At 45.0% G+C, this 15,209-nt stretch overlaps 1 protein-coding gene across 8 annotated transcripts in view; it reads right to left on the bottom strand.

The window, feature by feature from the left end:
• The window catches only part of LOC134355880 (sushi, von Willebrand factor type A, EGF and pentraxin domain-containing protein 1-like), a 64,181-nt gene extending 59,198 nt beyond the window's left edge, over positions 1-4,983 (bottom strand). For all 8 annotated transcript variants that reach the window (XM_063066406.1, XM_063066401.1, XM_063066404.1 and 5 more), the window contains exon 1: positions 4,839-4,983. In XM_063066406.1, the coding sequence (XP_062922476.1) occupies positions 4,839-4,887 (49 nt within the window). In that variant the 5' untranslated portion in view covers positions 4,888-4,983. The remainder of the gene's footprint in view (positions 1-4,838) is intronic.
• Positions 4,984-15,209: the final 10,226 nt, after the last annotated feature.

Consider the following 15,209-nt stretch of genomic DNA (forward strand, 5'->3'; position numbering starts at 1 on the left):
TCTACTTCTCCTCTAATATTTATATCTGTGCACTTGCAATGCTACTTTGACACTGTAATTTTCTTTTTGATTGATGAAGTATCTATCTATCTACTCCAGGATCATTCTAACCCTTCCCTCCTACATAACCCATCATTTTCCTATCATTCATGTGCATATCTAAGAGTTTCTTAAATGTCCCTTATGTATCTGCCTCTACCACCACACCTGGCAGGGGTATTAAAAAAACTTACCTCTGACTCCCCCCTATAGTTTCTGCCAATCACATTAAAATTACTCCTCCTTGTATTTCCTCCAAGGGTTGCCAATCTTTGGAACTCTCTTCCTTGAAAGGCAGTGGAATTAGAGTCCAAATATTGTTAAGGTAATAGTTGGATTGGTCCCTGATGAGAGTGAAAAGCTGGCCAGAGTAGATGGAACTGCAGGGTTCAGACCACAGTCAAGTCAGCCATGATCTCATTGAATCCACAATGCTAACTTGTGTGGTTATTCTATGGCCCATCCTAGAAATGAACATAGTCAGTGTGGTTCCTAACAATTCGTGTTCTCGGTATTATTTTGATTTGCGCATTAGTTGTTTGTCAGTCTTTGTTTATGCCTGGTTTTTCATGAAATGGTATTGCATTTCTTTTTCCCTGTAAATTTCTCCAAGAAAATAATCACAAGGTGATATATGGCAAAATATGCATATTTTGATAATAAATGTGGAGAGCTGTTGGAGAAAGATGGTGTTTGACAGCAGTTAACGGGAACAGAATACAGTCTATTGTAAAGGAGATGATGAGGTGAATTGGATTAGATTTGTATCACTACAGTGGCAATGATAGAAACTTAACACAAAAGATTCAAATAAGAAATGATTGTGGATCAGGAAGGCTCTGACACATGGAAAGACTTTGGTGGGGTTAAAAAAATCCAAACAGAACAAAGAACGTGTTGCCAGGGTGGTGTAAAGGCAAACATATTAAGGACATTTAAGAGACGCTTAGATGGGCATATGGATAAAACAAAAATGGAGGATTATGTGGAGGGCCCAGCAATCCTCCAAATTAATCTGAGCCTAATCACGGGACAATTTACAATTACCAATTAACCCACCAACCAGTACATCTTTGGACTGTGGAAAGAAACTCCAGCACCGAAAGGAAACCCACACGGTCATGGGCAGAGCATACAAACTCCTTACAGGCAGCAGCGGGATTTGAATCTGGATCATCTGTACCATAAAGCATTGTGCTAGCCACTATGCTACTGTGCCGCATTAGAGGTAAGTATTTTACTGTCTGGAATGCACTGATGGGGCTAGTAGTAGAGGCATTTACATTAGGGACATTTAAGGAACTCATATAGGCATATGGAAGGTTATGGGTTTGTAGGAGGGGTTAGATTGGTTGTGCCCATATAAAATTAAGGGCTGAAGAGACTGTATTGTGTTCTACTATTCATTCAAGTCCAAGTCAATGTATTATCAAAATAGGTCTATGGCACTACGTTGAGATTATTTTCCTGTATAAACACCTGCAAGAAAACCAAAGAAATACAACAGAATATAAGAAAAACTATACATAGACACAGATTAACAGACAATGTGCAAAAGATGATACAAAATAAATAATACTGAGAACACAAGTTGCAGAGTCCTTGAAAGTGAATCTGTAGTTTGTGGATTTAGTTCAGTGTTGAGGTGAGTGAAGCTATCCACGCTGGTTCAGGAGCCTGATGGTTGAAGGGTAATAGTTGTTCCTGAACCTGGTTGTGTGGGACCCATGGCTTCTGTGTCTGCTGCCCAATGGCAGCAGCAATCAGAGAGTAAGGCCTGAATTGTGGGGGTCCTTGATGATGGATGCTGCTTTCTTGATGCAGCACTCCTTGTAAACGGACTCAGTGGTGAAAAGGGCTTTGCCTGTGATGGACTGGGGTGTATCCAGCACCTTCTGCAGGATTTTCCATTCCAGGTATTGGTATTCTATGTTTAAGTATACTGTCAAATGAAACGTTGCTCCAGACCATATAACTCACATGAAGTAATATTACCACAAATAAATTGACAGATAAAATATATTCCGAAAGATTAAAATTTAGCATTAACTGCATTTAAGACACAAGTTAAAAAGTATAATGCTACTAGCACTTCAGAAGTGATGCTACCTGGGTGGTTCAGTAGTTCTATGGCTGTTCATAGTTCAATGTTTATTGGAAGAAGAGTTGAGTACAGGAGTGAGTTATATTGCTGCAACTTCTTAACCTTGGTGAAACTGTACCTGGAGTACTAAAGGCAGGTCTGCTCCCCTGATCTAATGAAAGATGTTCTTACAACAGAGGGAAAACCTTGCCAGACTGATTTCTGAGATGGCAGATTATTGCACGACGAGCGACTGCGGCAGCGAGGTCTGTACTCTCCTGAATTTAGAAGGAAGAAACCCGATTTTATTGGCACACAAAAACCTGGTGGTTTGGGGGTTTGATAGGGTTGATTCAGAGATTATGCCTCCTCTAGAGCTACGAATCATCATTAAGAGGATGGCCACTCAGGACTGAAATAGGGTAATAGGGTCATAGAGTTGTGAATGGAACTGATTCTTTGGCCCTACTCATTCATGCCATCCAGGTTACCTACCTGAGTTAGTCCAATACCCTTCTACATGAAATGGTGTTGCAGGAAAGCAACATCCAGCATCAGAGATCCTCATCACCCAGGCCATGCTCTCTTCTTGCTGCTGCCATCAGGTAAAAGGTACAAGAGCCTCACGTTCCTACCCCTCAACCATCAGGCTACTGAACAAAAGGGGATAACTACACGGACTTGCCCATCCATTGAGATGTTCCCATAACCAACAATCTAACTTTTTAAGGACTCTTTATCTTATTTCATGTTCTCATTATTTATTGCTATTTATTTATATTTACATTTTTGCACAGTTTGTTGTTTTCTGCACTCTAGTTGAGCTTTCATTGACCCTGGTATAGTTACTATTCTATATACTTACTGACTATGCCTGCAGGAAAATTAATCTCAGGGATGTATATGGTGACATATACTGTATGTACTTTGAACTTTGATTACTGTTCCTATCCATCCACTGTTTTAAATACTGTAATCATAACTACCTCTACCACTTTCTCTGGCAGCTCATCCCATTTACCCACCATACTCAGTGTGGAAAATGTGACCCTAAGGTCCCCTTTAAATCTTTTCTTCTCACTGTAAATCTATGCCCTCTAGTTTGGACACCCCTACCCCGGGGAAAAGAGTGGCCAATCTCTGAATTAAATCCCTTATCCAGTCCTCTACACAAAAGTCGTGGAAACTATGTCCTAGGCAAGACAGAGAATCAAGAGATATGGATTAGTACAACAGAGAGATGGTGCTTTCACAGTGAAGAAGAATGATGTTATTGAACAGCAGAGTAGGGCTGGAGTAAAGCCATCTCTTCTGCTTGCATTTACTTGCTAGTGCAGAGATGTATAACCCAATGCCAACAGCATGCACCGTACCCTTTGGCAGAACAAATCCATCTTCTTCACTCTAAAAACTATTGATGAAAATATATACGGTGGATTCTGGTTAACTAGGCCATTAACCACTATGCAGCCTCTTATCTGGCACAACTCTTAAACCTCTTAAAGAAAACTAATTGAGAAAATAGTCACAATCTTGTTTGTTTGGGACACTATGCTGCTTAATTGGGCGAGGAGACTGTTGGCAAAGTTCCTAACTAGTGTCAGTTGCGTATGTTTGTGTTCAAAAAGCAGTGACTTTTGTCACTGATAATTGGTGAGAAATAAGCGGTAAGACAGTTCAGAACTGTTTTGTTCGCTGCAGTTTCAATCATTCAGGTTTGGAGACGCCAGAAGTGGCTGGGAGTGAAAATGAAACGATTTCAGTACTTCAACAAGTTAGAAACTATGAAGAATTTGAAAGTATTGACAATAATCATGAACGTTACAATGAAAATGAAGATGTGGAGGACGCAATCATTGAAAGTTTGTATGAAGGCAGTCCATTTATCTGCACACACAAGGAAATCTGCAGATGTTGGAAATTCAAGCAACAGACACAAAATGCTGGTGGAACACAGCAGGCCGGGCAGCATCTATAGGAAGAGGTACAGTCGACGTTTCGGGCCGAGACCCTTCATTACACGCACTGATGTTGTTCATTTACAGTCAACCAAATGAAGGTGGCAGTGTACACTGGATGAATTCCTCCATTGTTAACTATTAGGAATGCACAGTTTTATAGTACTGGTAATATTCTAATTTGTCCCATATTTGTTAAATACATAATTTGTAATTCAGTTAAATGGTAGTTGGTTTTTTTTATATATCTTTTTAACTAGTTCCATGAAACTTCAGCTAATTGGACCAAAACACAGTGGTCCAGATGTGTCCTAATTAACTGGAATGAAATGAATATATATTTCCACGGACTTTCTCAGAACTGATTTTGATCAGATTATCTGATGGAAACCTGGGGGAGAGCAGTGGTTGGAGAGGGGGGGGAATGTGATGAGAGGGGTGGGTATTGCTGGCGGAGGGTGAGTTGGAGAAGGGGATAGAGGGATAGGGGCAGTTAGAGAGGGGTGGTGAGGGCGAGCTGGAGGGTTTGGAAGATGGGGTCGGGGGCTGACAGGTTGTGGGAGGACTGAGTTAGGTGTGGAGAGGGATGTGGGGTGGTGGTCCAGAGATGTCGGGGGAGGTCCGTAGGAGAGGGGGTTGAGCGGTGGAGTGGGAGGAGGAAGAGGGTGGATTGAAGGGACTGAGTGGGGTAGATTGAGGGCGGTTTAGTGTGTGGGGGGGACGGGGACCGGGACCAGACCCTCCCCCCACTCACTTACCCGCCGCCCCCGCCGCCGTTAGCATCGCGAGCAGAAGCCGCAGCGCCATCTCCCGCCCGGCTTCCCCCCGCCTCGCGCACGAGCGACCCAACGGACGTCTGAGCCTTCCCGCTGTGACAGGTACGGCGGCGCCATCTTTGGTCAAGGCACCGTCTGGACTTCGCCGCTCTCTCTCTCTCAATTGTCACCTCACTCCTTCCGGATGCTCTGCTCTGTTCGCCACTCGCTCCGCACGAATCCTAACTTCACCATCAAAGCCGCAGAAGCTGTTGGCAGACTGACATCTACCTTGCTGAGGCCAGGCTCAGACACCTCCTCTTACTAACCCCTCGAACAGGACCCCTTCTAAGGAGCACCAGACCGGACATCCCATCCCGCAAAAACTCATTTCAGGGAGGTAGCACCATTGCGGGAGACTCCCGGAACTTCCGGGAGAGGTGGGATGTCTGCAATAGAGTAGCTCCTTAGCAGCCAGCCAACTAGTTTAAATAACGTTAGCTATGCTAATGAACGAATAACACCTGTTAAACTCACCTCACCATGTCTTTTATAGTCTTAACCCACCATGGGCAATAGAAAAGTCACTGTTGCAAACAGTGCAGCGAGCAACACTGCCATTATTTTGACCCTTATTAGGCAGGGGACATTTTATTGTAGTCTGGAGTGACGTACGTTTTATATTTTTTGGAACACTGCCACTCTGACCTTTTTTGGAACTCTCTTGCTCATGCGCACTCTCTCGCTCCTGGTGGCTCTCACTCACACTTGCTCTCTCTCGCACATTCTCTCTCGCTCGCTCTCAAAAAAATCAATTTCCAGGACATTGTATATAATTTGCGGGCATCAGGGAGCCACTATTAATTTGCGGGAGACTCCCGGAACTTCCGGGAGAGGTGGGATATCTGCCAGACCATTATCTCCCACACCATCATCATCATCGTCAGGTGCCATGCCCAGTTTAAGCTTTGACTGCCATGGCCCACACACTCCTGTTTCGGGTCAAGTGGATCAATTCATTTGTATTCATTTCCAGTTCTCTGGCTGCTGTCTCCATCATCATTTGTCTTTGCCTTCCTCTTGCTTTCTTCCCTTCAATCTTTCCCATAATTACCGCGCACTCTAACTCTTCTTTCCTAATCACATGTCCAATGAAGTTACTTTGCCTTTTCATGATCTCATCATTATTTTTGTGCTTGCTCTGTTCATGACATCCTTAGATATTTGTTACATCCATGATATTCTTTGCATCTTCCTCAAAAACCACATCTCTGCTGCTTCAATTCGTTTCCACATGTTACTAGATATTGCCCAACATTCTGATCCATACATATAAGCATCCATTAGTCTCATGAGACAGCCAGGCAAGGTTGTGTGGAAGACCAGCAGTTGCCCATGCTGCAAGTCTCCCCTCTCCATGCCACTAATGTTGTCCACGGGAAGGGCATTAGGACCCATACAGCTTGGCACCAGTGTCATCACAGAGCAATGTGTGGTTAAGTGCCTTGCTCAAGGACACAACGCGCTGCCTCAGCCAAGGCTTGAACTGGCAACCTTCAAAACACTGGATGAACGCCGTAACCACTTGGCCACGCGCCAACACGATCCATATAACATAACTAGGTAAACATAACGCTTCAGTACTCTGAGGCAGGTTGCCATGCCTAGTTTAGTGTTGGTCAGTATACTCCTCATTCTCATAAAGGTGTCTTTTGCCATCCCTATTCTTTTGATGTCCATGTCGCACCTGCCATCTGATGTCACCCAGCTTCCTAAATAGCAAAAGTTCCGTACTTGTTTTATGTCTTCCCCGTTTATTCTGAACCTGCAGATAGGATTCTCCTTCTTTTTGGATATCACCATACAATGTGTCTTTTTGTGATTGAGAGATAGACCCATTTCGGCACTTTCTTCAACAACTATATCAATTAAGTTTTGTAGTTCTTCTTCCGCACTTGCAATTAACACAGTGTCATCCGCATATCCGAAATTATTGATGTTTTCACCGCCAACTTTGATTCCCAAGATGTCTCTTATTTTTTGTAATATTGTTTCACTGTACACATTAAACAAATCAGGGGAGAAAACACACCCTTGTCTAATGCCTCTCTTGATTTTCATAAACTGACTCACTTCTCCATCTATTCTTACAGCGGCAGTTTGTTCCCAGTACAAATTCCTGATTAGGTGGCGGTCTTTCGAATCTAGATCTAGAGTTTCCTGTAATATTTCAAATAACTTATTGTGCTTCACTTTATCAAATGCTTTTGTGTAGTTGATAAAACAAACAAATCTTTTTGCACTTGAATAGCTCGTTCTGATAGTATTCTTAACATCAATATCGCATTTCTTGTACCTTTGTCTTTCACAAAACCACATTGTTCTTTACCTATTTCAGCTCATATCTTACTTTTAGCTCTTGTCATCAAAATTCTTAGATTTCCCACATCATCACTGACTTTATTAACTCTGGGGATCTCCCGGCCACTGCCAGCAAACTTATAGTTCCCCTACTCTGCACCTCCCGTTTCTACCTCTAACCCAAAATCCATAAATCTGCCTGTCCAGATAGACGATACCTCGACCATGTATTATCCCCCCACCCCCAGTTCAGTCCCTTCCTGCCTACATCCGTGACAGCTCACACACTTTGGCTTTTTTCAATGACTTCAAGTTCCCTGGCCCTGATGGTCTCATTTTCACCATGGACGTCCAGTCCCTATATATCTTCAACTCCGTCAGCCTTAAAGCTCTCTGCTTCTTCCTGGACAACACACCCAACTCTTCCCTTCCACCTGGCAGAATAGGTCCTCACTCTCAATAATTTTTCCTTCCACTCCTACCTTCCTTCAAACAAAAGATGCACTTGCATGGGTCCCAGCTATGCCTGCCTTTTCGTCAGCCTATGTTATAAGCATATACTGGGATCACTCCCCAACTTTTTCCCGCATTATACACTGGGGCTGCTTTCTATACCCATGCCGACTTCATCAACTTTACTCCAGCTTTCAACCTGTCCTCAGTTTTACCTGGTCCATTTGCAACTCCTCCCTCCCCTTTCTCAATCTCTCTTAACGTCTGGGCACAATTTATCTTCTGATATCTTTTATAAACCCACTGATTCTGACAGCTACCTGGACAATACCTCTTCCCACCCTGTCACTTGTGAAAATGTCATCCCCTTCTCTCAAATCCTCCAGTTCCACTGCTTTTGCAACACAGAGCGTCATAGGAAGTCATTCCTGCCTGTGGCCATCAAACTTTACAACTCCTCCCTTGGAGGATCAGACACCCTGAGCCAATAGGCTGGTCCTGGACTTATTTCCTGGCATAATTTACATATTGCTATTTAACTATTTATGGTTTTATTACTATTTAATTATTTATGGTGCAACTGTAACGAAAACCAATTTCCCCCGGGATCAATAAAGTATAACTATGACTATGAGTTGGATGATCAGCCATGATCATACTGAATGGCGGTGCAGGCTTGAAGGGCCGAATGGCCTACTCCTGCACCTATTTTCTATGTTTTCTATGTTTCTATGACTATGACTCTCAGGATGAGGCTTTTCATTCCAGAACAAGTGAGATGTCCTCCTTCAAGAAAGGGGCTTTCCTCCCTGCACCATCAACGCTGCCCTCACCTGTATCTCCCCATCCTCCCACTGTCACACACAAGAAATAGGAGCAGGAGTAACCTGCCTTTTCTTCACAACCCTCACTTCCCCTAACTATGCATAAAATCTATCCAACCATTCCTTCAATATATTTATTGAGGTAGCCTCCACTGCTTCATTGCCACAGATTCACCTCTGTCTGGGAAAAGCAGTTCCTCCTCATCTCCATCCTAAGTCTACTCCCCTGAATCTTGAAACGATGTCCCCTAGTTCTAGCCTCACCCACCAGTGGAAACAACTTTCCTGCCTTTCGTTTTAATTACAAAATCCTCCAGTGTAATTGGTCATTGCAGATTGCCCTGTGATTAGGTGACGGTTCAATCGGGGGCTGCTTGGTGGAGTGGCTGTTGGGCAGAAGGGCCTGTTCGGCATTGTATCGGTAAATACAGAGCGCACACTTTGGGCTGGGACCCTTCTTCAGGACCACTTAGCTTTCACTTGTCCTGCACTGTCTGTTCCTTCTGTACAGATCAATGTGCAAATATGGGGGAGTCTAGGACCAGAGAACACAGCCTCAGAATACAAGGATGTCCATTTAAAACAGAGTTGAGGAGGAATTATTTTAACCAGAGAGTGGTGAATCTGTGGAATTTATTTTTTGAGATACAGCACAGCCTCTTGAGCCGTACCAGCCAGCAATCCCCCAATTTAACCCTAGCCTAATCACGGGACAATTTACAATGACCAATCTACCAACCGGCCAGAAATCTGAGCTACACACACAGAATGCTGGAGGAACTCAGCAGGCCAGGCAGCATCTAGGGAAAGAGTACAGTCGACGTCTTGGCCCGAAACATCCACTGTACCCTTTTCCTAGATGCTGCCTGGCCTGCAGAGTTCCTCCAGAATTTTGTGTGTGCTGCTCAAATCCACCAACCAGTATATCTTTGGACTGAGAGAGGAAGCTGAAGCACCCAGAGCGGTGCAGTCACAGGGGTGAGGGGTGGTATTGTACAATTTCCTTCCAGGCAGCGGCGGGAATTGAACCTGGGTCACTGCTAACCACTACGCTTCATTGCCACAGACTACCGTCGAGACAAAGTCACTGGATATATTTGAAGCAGAAGTTGAGAAGCTCTTGATTAGTAAGGGTGTACATGATTACAGGGAGAAAGCCAGGAAAATGGGGCTGAAAGGAATAATAACTCAGCCAGGATGGAATGGCAGAGAAGACTTATGGACGTATGAGACATTGATATGCCATTAAATAACAGAGCAGAGGTAGAAGTCGAGATCTTTGCACTCCTTTGCTGGTGGTACCTACGGAGAGGAAATTGTCACACAGTGACTTATCCCCAAGCTCTTTCCGCACCTCCCAAAAATGTTCTGGGAGTTGTAAGAATATTCATTTTCTTTAACAAGCTGACTTACTGAAGCACAAAAGAATGTACAACAATTAGAAGTGGAAAAATTATGTACACCAGTGACTTCCTCAAAGGCAGTACAGTCATGCATAACAAACTTCACTCTGGGAAGGTTTCCAGAAAGTCAGCAGGAGTTGCCATCATTCTCACTGCGACAAACAGGAAATAAGAAACTCAACATGCAGGAGGTCAGGCAGCACCTGCAGAGGAAAATAAACTCTCAATGTTTCAGGTCATGGGTGGCACACTAGAGTAGAGGTTATTACAACCCCTTACAGTACCAGTGACCAGGGTTCAATTCTGACTCTGCTTTAATTCTGGCTGCTGTTTGTGAAGAGTTTATACGCTCTCCCCGTAAATGTACGGGTTTCCTCTGGGTATTCCAGCTTCCTCTCGCAGTCCAAAGGCGAACCAGTTGGTAGTTCAAGCTTCAAAGTACATTTAATATCAGAGTATGTGCACCTGAAATTCATCCTCTTCACAGACATCCATGAAACAAAGAAACCCCATACAATGATAAAAACATACTGAAGCCCCAAAGCCCCCCACCTCTCCTTTTGCACAACTGCCGCAGAAGCATTGCCCCCCCATCCATCCCCACCTGTGTGCCAGGAGAAGCACTGACCCCCCCCCCCCCAGCATCCCCACCACACAAGAAGCAGCAGAACCACCAAAGAATCTATTGATCCAGAATCCATCAGACTACAGTTCACAGGTTAATTGATCATCGTAAACTGTGCCCTGATTAGGCTAGGGTTAAACTGGGGGTTGATGGGTGGTGTAGCTCGAAGGGCCGGTTCCACGCTGTATCCCAATCAATAAATAACTAATCTGGACTGGAAAGAAAGAACTCAAATCAGTTTATTATTGTCACATGTATTGAAATAGTGTGAAAAAGATTGTCTTGTATTCTATTCATTACACAGTACGTTGAGGTAGAACAAGGTAAAACAATAACAGAATGCAGAATAAGGCGCTGGAGTTACACAGAAAGTCCTGTGCAGGTAGATAATGGGGTGCAAGATCACAATGAGGTTGATTGTGAGGTCAAGAATCCACCTCATCGTATGAGGGAACCGATCGGTAGTACGATGAGAACTGTCGTACGAATGTTGAAAAGCATGGACAGAGTGGATGTGGCAAAGTTGTTTCCCATGATGGGGGAGTCTAGTACAAGAGGGCATGACTTAAGGATTGAAGGGCGCCCATTCAGAACAGAGATGCGAAGAAATTTTTTTAGCCAGATGGTGGTGAATCTATGGAATTTGTTGCCACGGGCGGCAGTGGAGGCCAAGTCATTGGATGTATTTAAGGCAGAGATTGATAGGTATCTGAGTAAACATAGAAACATAGAAAATAGGTGCAGGAGTAGGCCATTCGGCCCTTCGAGCCTGCACCGCCATTCAGTATAATCATGGCTGATCATCCAACTCAGAACCCTGTACCAGCCTTCCCCTCCATACCCCTGATCTCTTTAGCCACAAGGGCCATATCTAACTCACTCTTAAATATAGCTAATGAACTGGCCTCAACTATTTCCTGTGGCAGAGAACTCCACAGATTCACCACTCTCTGTGTGAAGAAGTTTTTCCTAATCTTAGTCCTAAAAGGCTTCCCCTTTATCCTCAAACTGTGACCCCTCGTTCTGGACTTCCCCAACATCGGAAACAATCTTCCTGCATCTAGCCTGTCCAATCCCTTTAGGATTTTATATGTTTCAATAAGATCCCCCCTCAATCTTCTAAATTCCAATGAGTATAAGCCTAATCGATCCAGTCTTTCATCATATGAAAGTCCTGCCATGAGTAGCCAGGGCATCAAAGGTTATGGTGAGAAGGTGGGGCAGTGGGACTAAATGGGAGAATGGATCAGCTCATGATAAAATGGCGGAGCAGACTCGATGGGCCAAATGTTCGACTTCTGCTCCTTTGTCTTATGGTCTTATGGTCTTTGAGCCTGGCAGTACCTGCTTTCAGGCTTTTGTTTCTTCTGCCCAGTAGGAGAGGGGAGAAGAGAGAATGTGCGGGGTGGGTGGGGTCTCTAATTATTCTGGCTGCTTTACTGAGGAAGCGGGAAGTGTAGACAGAGTCCATGGAAGGGCGGCTGGTTTTGTGTCCACAGCACTCTGCTGTTTCTTGTGGTCACGGACAGTGCTGCAGCAAGCTACACTGGGCCCAGATGAGACGCATTGGTAAGGACAGGAGCCAGAATTAATGGGTAGAGGGAGAAGAGGGAACAAGAGCTTTGGGGTATTATGTGCAGCTTTGGTTACCTACCTACAGGAAAAACGTAAATATTGAATGAGTGCAGGGAAAATTTACAAGGATGTTGCCAGGACTGGAGGACCTGAGTTATAAGGAAAAATAGAATAGGTTAGGACTTTATTCCTTGGAATGTAGAAGACTGAGGGCAGGTTTGATAGAGGTATATAAAATTATGGGGGGTATAGATAGGGTAAATGCAAGCTGGTTTTTTCCACTGAGGTTGGGTGGGACTACAACCAGAGATCATGGGTTAAGGGTGAAAGGCGAGACGTTGAAGGGGAACATGAGGGAAATCTTCTTCACTCAGAGGGTTGTGAGAGTTCTATTTCAATGTTTAGGACTGGATAGGTAGGGGATATGGAGGGCTATGGTCTGGGTTCAGGTCGATGGGAGTAGGCAGTTTAAATGGTTCAGCAAGGACTAGATGGGCCAACTGCCCTGTTTCTGTGCTGTACTTTTCTCTGACTCTAGGCTGGCAGATGGGGGGGGTGGAATGTAGGTGGGTGGGGGCGGGAGTGGTGGAATGATACGAGAAACTGGCGGTGACAGATGAAAGGGGCAAAGCACTTAACTAGATGGAATCAGAAAGAAGGCAGTGGACTATGGAACCAGATGAAAAAAGTGAAGGTGATGGTCGCATCATGAGGGTGGGGAAGGGGAAGGAGAAAGAGTAATGGGCCACAGGGATAAGGGGAAAATGGCGGGGGGGAGATGGTGAGCAGAGGGGAGTGGTTACCAGAATTGATGTTGATGCTTTCAAACTGCCATCAACCTGAAGCATCAACTGTTCATTTCCCTCCATGGATGCTGCACGACCTGCTGAATTCCTCCGGCATTTGTGCGCGTTGCTGCGCGCCACCATCTGCAGTCTGTGCCCACAGTAACGCACTGACCCCTGGCCACTGTTTATGCAGACATTGGCGAGATCGTACTGGGAGTATTACGTGCAACGCCGCTCGCCGTTGCGACAGGAAGGATGTGGTCGAACTGGAAGGGGTACACAGGATCAGCGGAGCTGTTTTATCTTGGAGCGCGAGGAGAGGGGACCTTACGGAGCTTTATAAAATCACAAGTGGCACAGTTAGGTGGATGGTCAGAGCCTTGTGGGGTCAAAAATATAATTTGCAACACTTAACGGCACAAAATGCTGGAGGAGTTCAGCAAGTCAGGCAGCATCTGTGGAGGGGAATAAACAGTTGGTGTTTCGGACCGAGACCCTTCATCAGGACCGGAAAGGAAAGGGGGGAACCTTCCCTCTAACTTTTTATTTACAGCTGCACGGACCAACTATTGTTCTGAGCAGGAAATGTTTACATGGCCCGAAAAAGCGTGTGGCAATTTAAAGATTTTGTACGTGGGAGCATTTCGATTACTGCCCAGCCATGCACCCACACGGCTTCGAGGGCATGGTGAAAGGAGGGCAGAGGCTTTGAAATTCAATAAGGATTTCGGAAGCCTTTCCTTTACCGTAAGAGTGGCCAGGGTGTGGGAGGTGGCATGGTAGATTTAGGGGGAATGCTGCGTGAGGGCATTCTGCAGATTAGATGGTGGAAGAGGAGAAAGTGCAACAGAAACAAGGTGGACTGACAAGGCTGAATGGTTTCCACCCCCGTCCTTTCCACTCTGAAGAGTCTCGGCCCGAAACATTGACTGTTTACTCCTCTCCGCAGCTGCTGCCTGACTTGCTGAGTTCCGCCAGCACTTCGTGTGTGAAACACACATAAAAGTTGCTGGTGAACGCAACAGGCCAGGCAGCATCTATCGGAAGAGGTACAGTCGACGTTTCGGGCTAAGACCCTTCGTCAGGACTAACTGAAAGAAGAGCTAGTAAGAGATTTGAAAGTGGGAGGGGGAGGGGGAGATCCAAAATGATAGGAGAAGACAGCAGGGGGAGGGATGGAGCCAAGAGCTGGACAGGTCACGGGACAGAAAGAAAGGGGGAGGGGGGAAGCCCAGAGGATGGGCAAGGGGTATAGTGAGAGGGACAGAGGGAAAAAAGGAGAGAGAGAAAAAAATATATATATATAATAATAAAAGATAAATAAATAACGGATGGGGTACAAAGGGGAGGTGGGGCATTAACGGAAGTTAGAGAAGTCAGTGTTCATGCCATCAGGTTGGAGGCTACCCAGACAGAATATAAGGTGTTGTTCCTCCAACCTGAGTGTGGCTTTTGTGTGTGTGTGTTGCTCAAGGCTTCAAGCATCTGCAGAACCTCTTGTGTTTTAGGATTTTTAAAAAAAGCATTTGGACAGATACATGGATAGGAAAGGTTTGGAGGGAGATGAGTCCAACACATGAACAAATGGAACCAATTTAAGTAAAAAAAAATCCTGTTCAGCACATTTGCCGAAGAACCTGTTTCTATTTAGTGTAACTTTATGACTCTAAAGCTTTCCAGATTTGTGAGGAATTTCTTGTCTGTAATTGAAGCAGAATGTGCTTTTACTATCTTGGTATGAGAATACAGTACCTACTGCCCATTACACCACTGGCGTTTAGGGCAGCAATGAAGGTCCTCCGTCTCTGGTGGTGTTCAGGGCTTCCTTCATCACGTTTGTAGCTTCCTCTCGGTTTTCACTACTGTCGGTCACGCAAGTCCCGTGTGGAGACTCAGGAATACCGTCACACTCAGATGTGGAAGGATTCTTCATTGCTGTTTCCGTAACAGTTTTGTTTTACCACAAACAAGAGAAAATCTGCAGCTGCTGGAAGTCCAAGGCAACACACACAAAATGCTGGAGGAACTCAGCAGGTCAGGCGGCATTTATGGAAATGAGTAAACAGTCGATGTTTGTTTTACCGGTCAGGGTTGTTAGCCATGAGCTGAACCCCCTGATTCTGCTACAATTGGAACCTGTGATTTACCTTTTGATGGTGTGTTTTCGGGCCCATAGAAAGTACCAGATCACTCAATCTTCGAGGGAGTTGTGGGGTTTCAAGTGGCGTGTGTGGCCTGTAGACACAGCACGAGCTCACGATCGACTCCACTTATGGCCAATCTTGCTAGCTAAAGCATCAAGCAAGACTGAAATCAATGAGGACAAGCACAGTGGGGAGGGGGGC

The sequence above is a fragment of the Mobula hypostoma genome, chromosome 13 (genome assembly GCF_963921235.1).
Source record: "Mobula hypostoma chromosome 13, sMobHyp1.1, whole genome shotgun sequence".
Lineage (NCBI taxonomy): Eukaryota > Metazoa > Chordata > Chondrichthyes > Myliobatiformes > Myliobatidae > Mobula > Mobula hypostoma.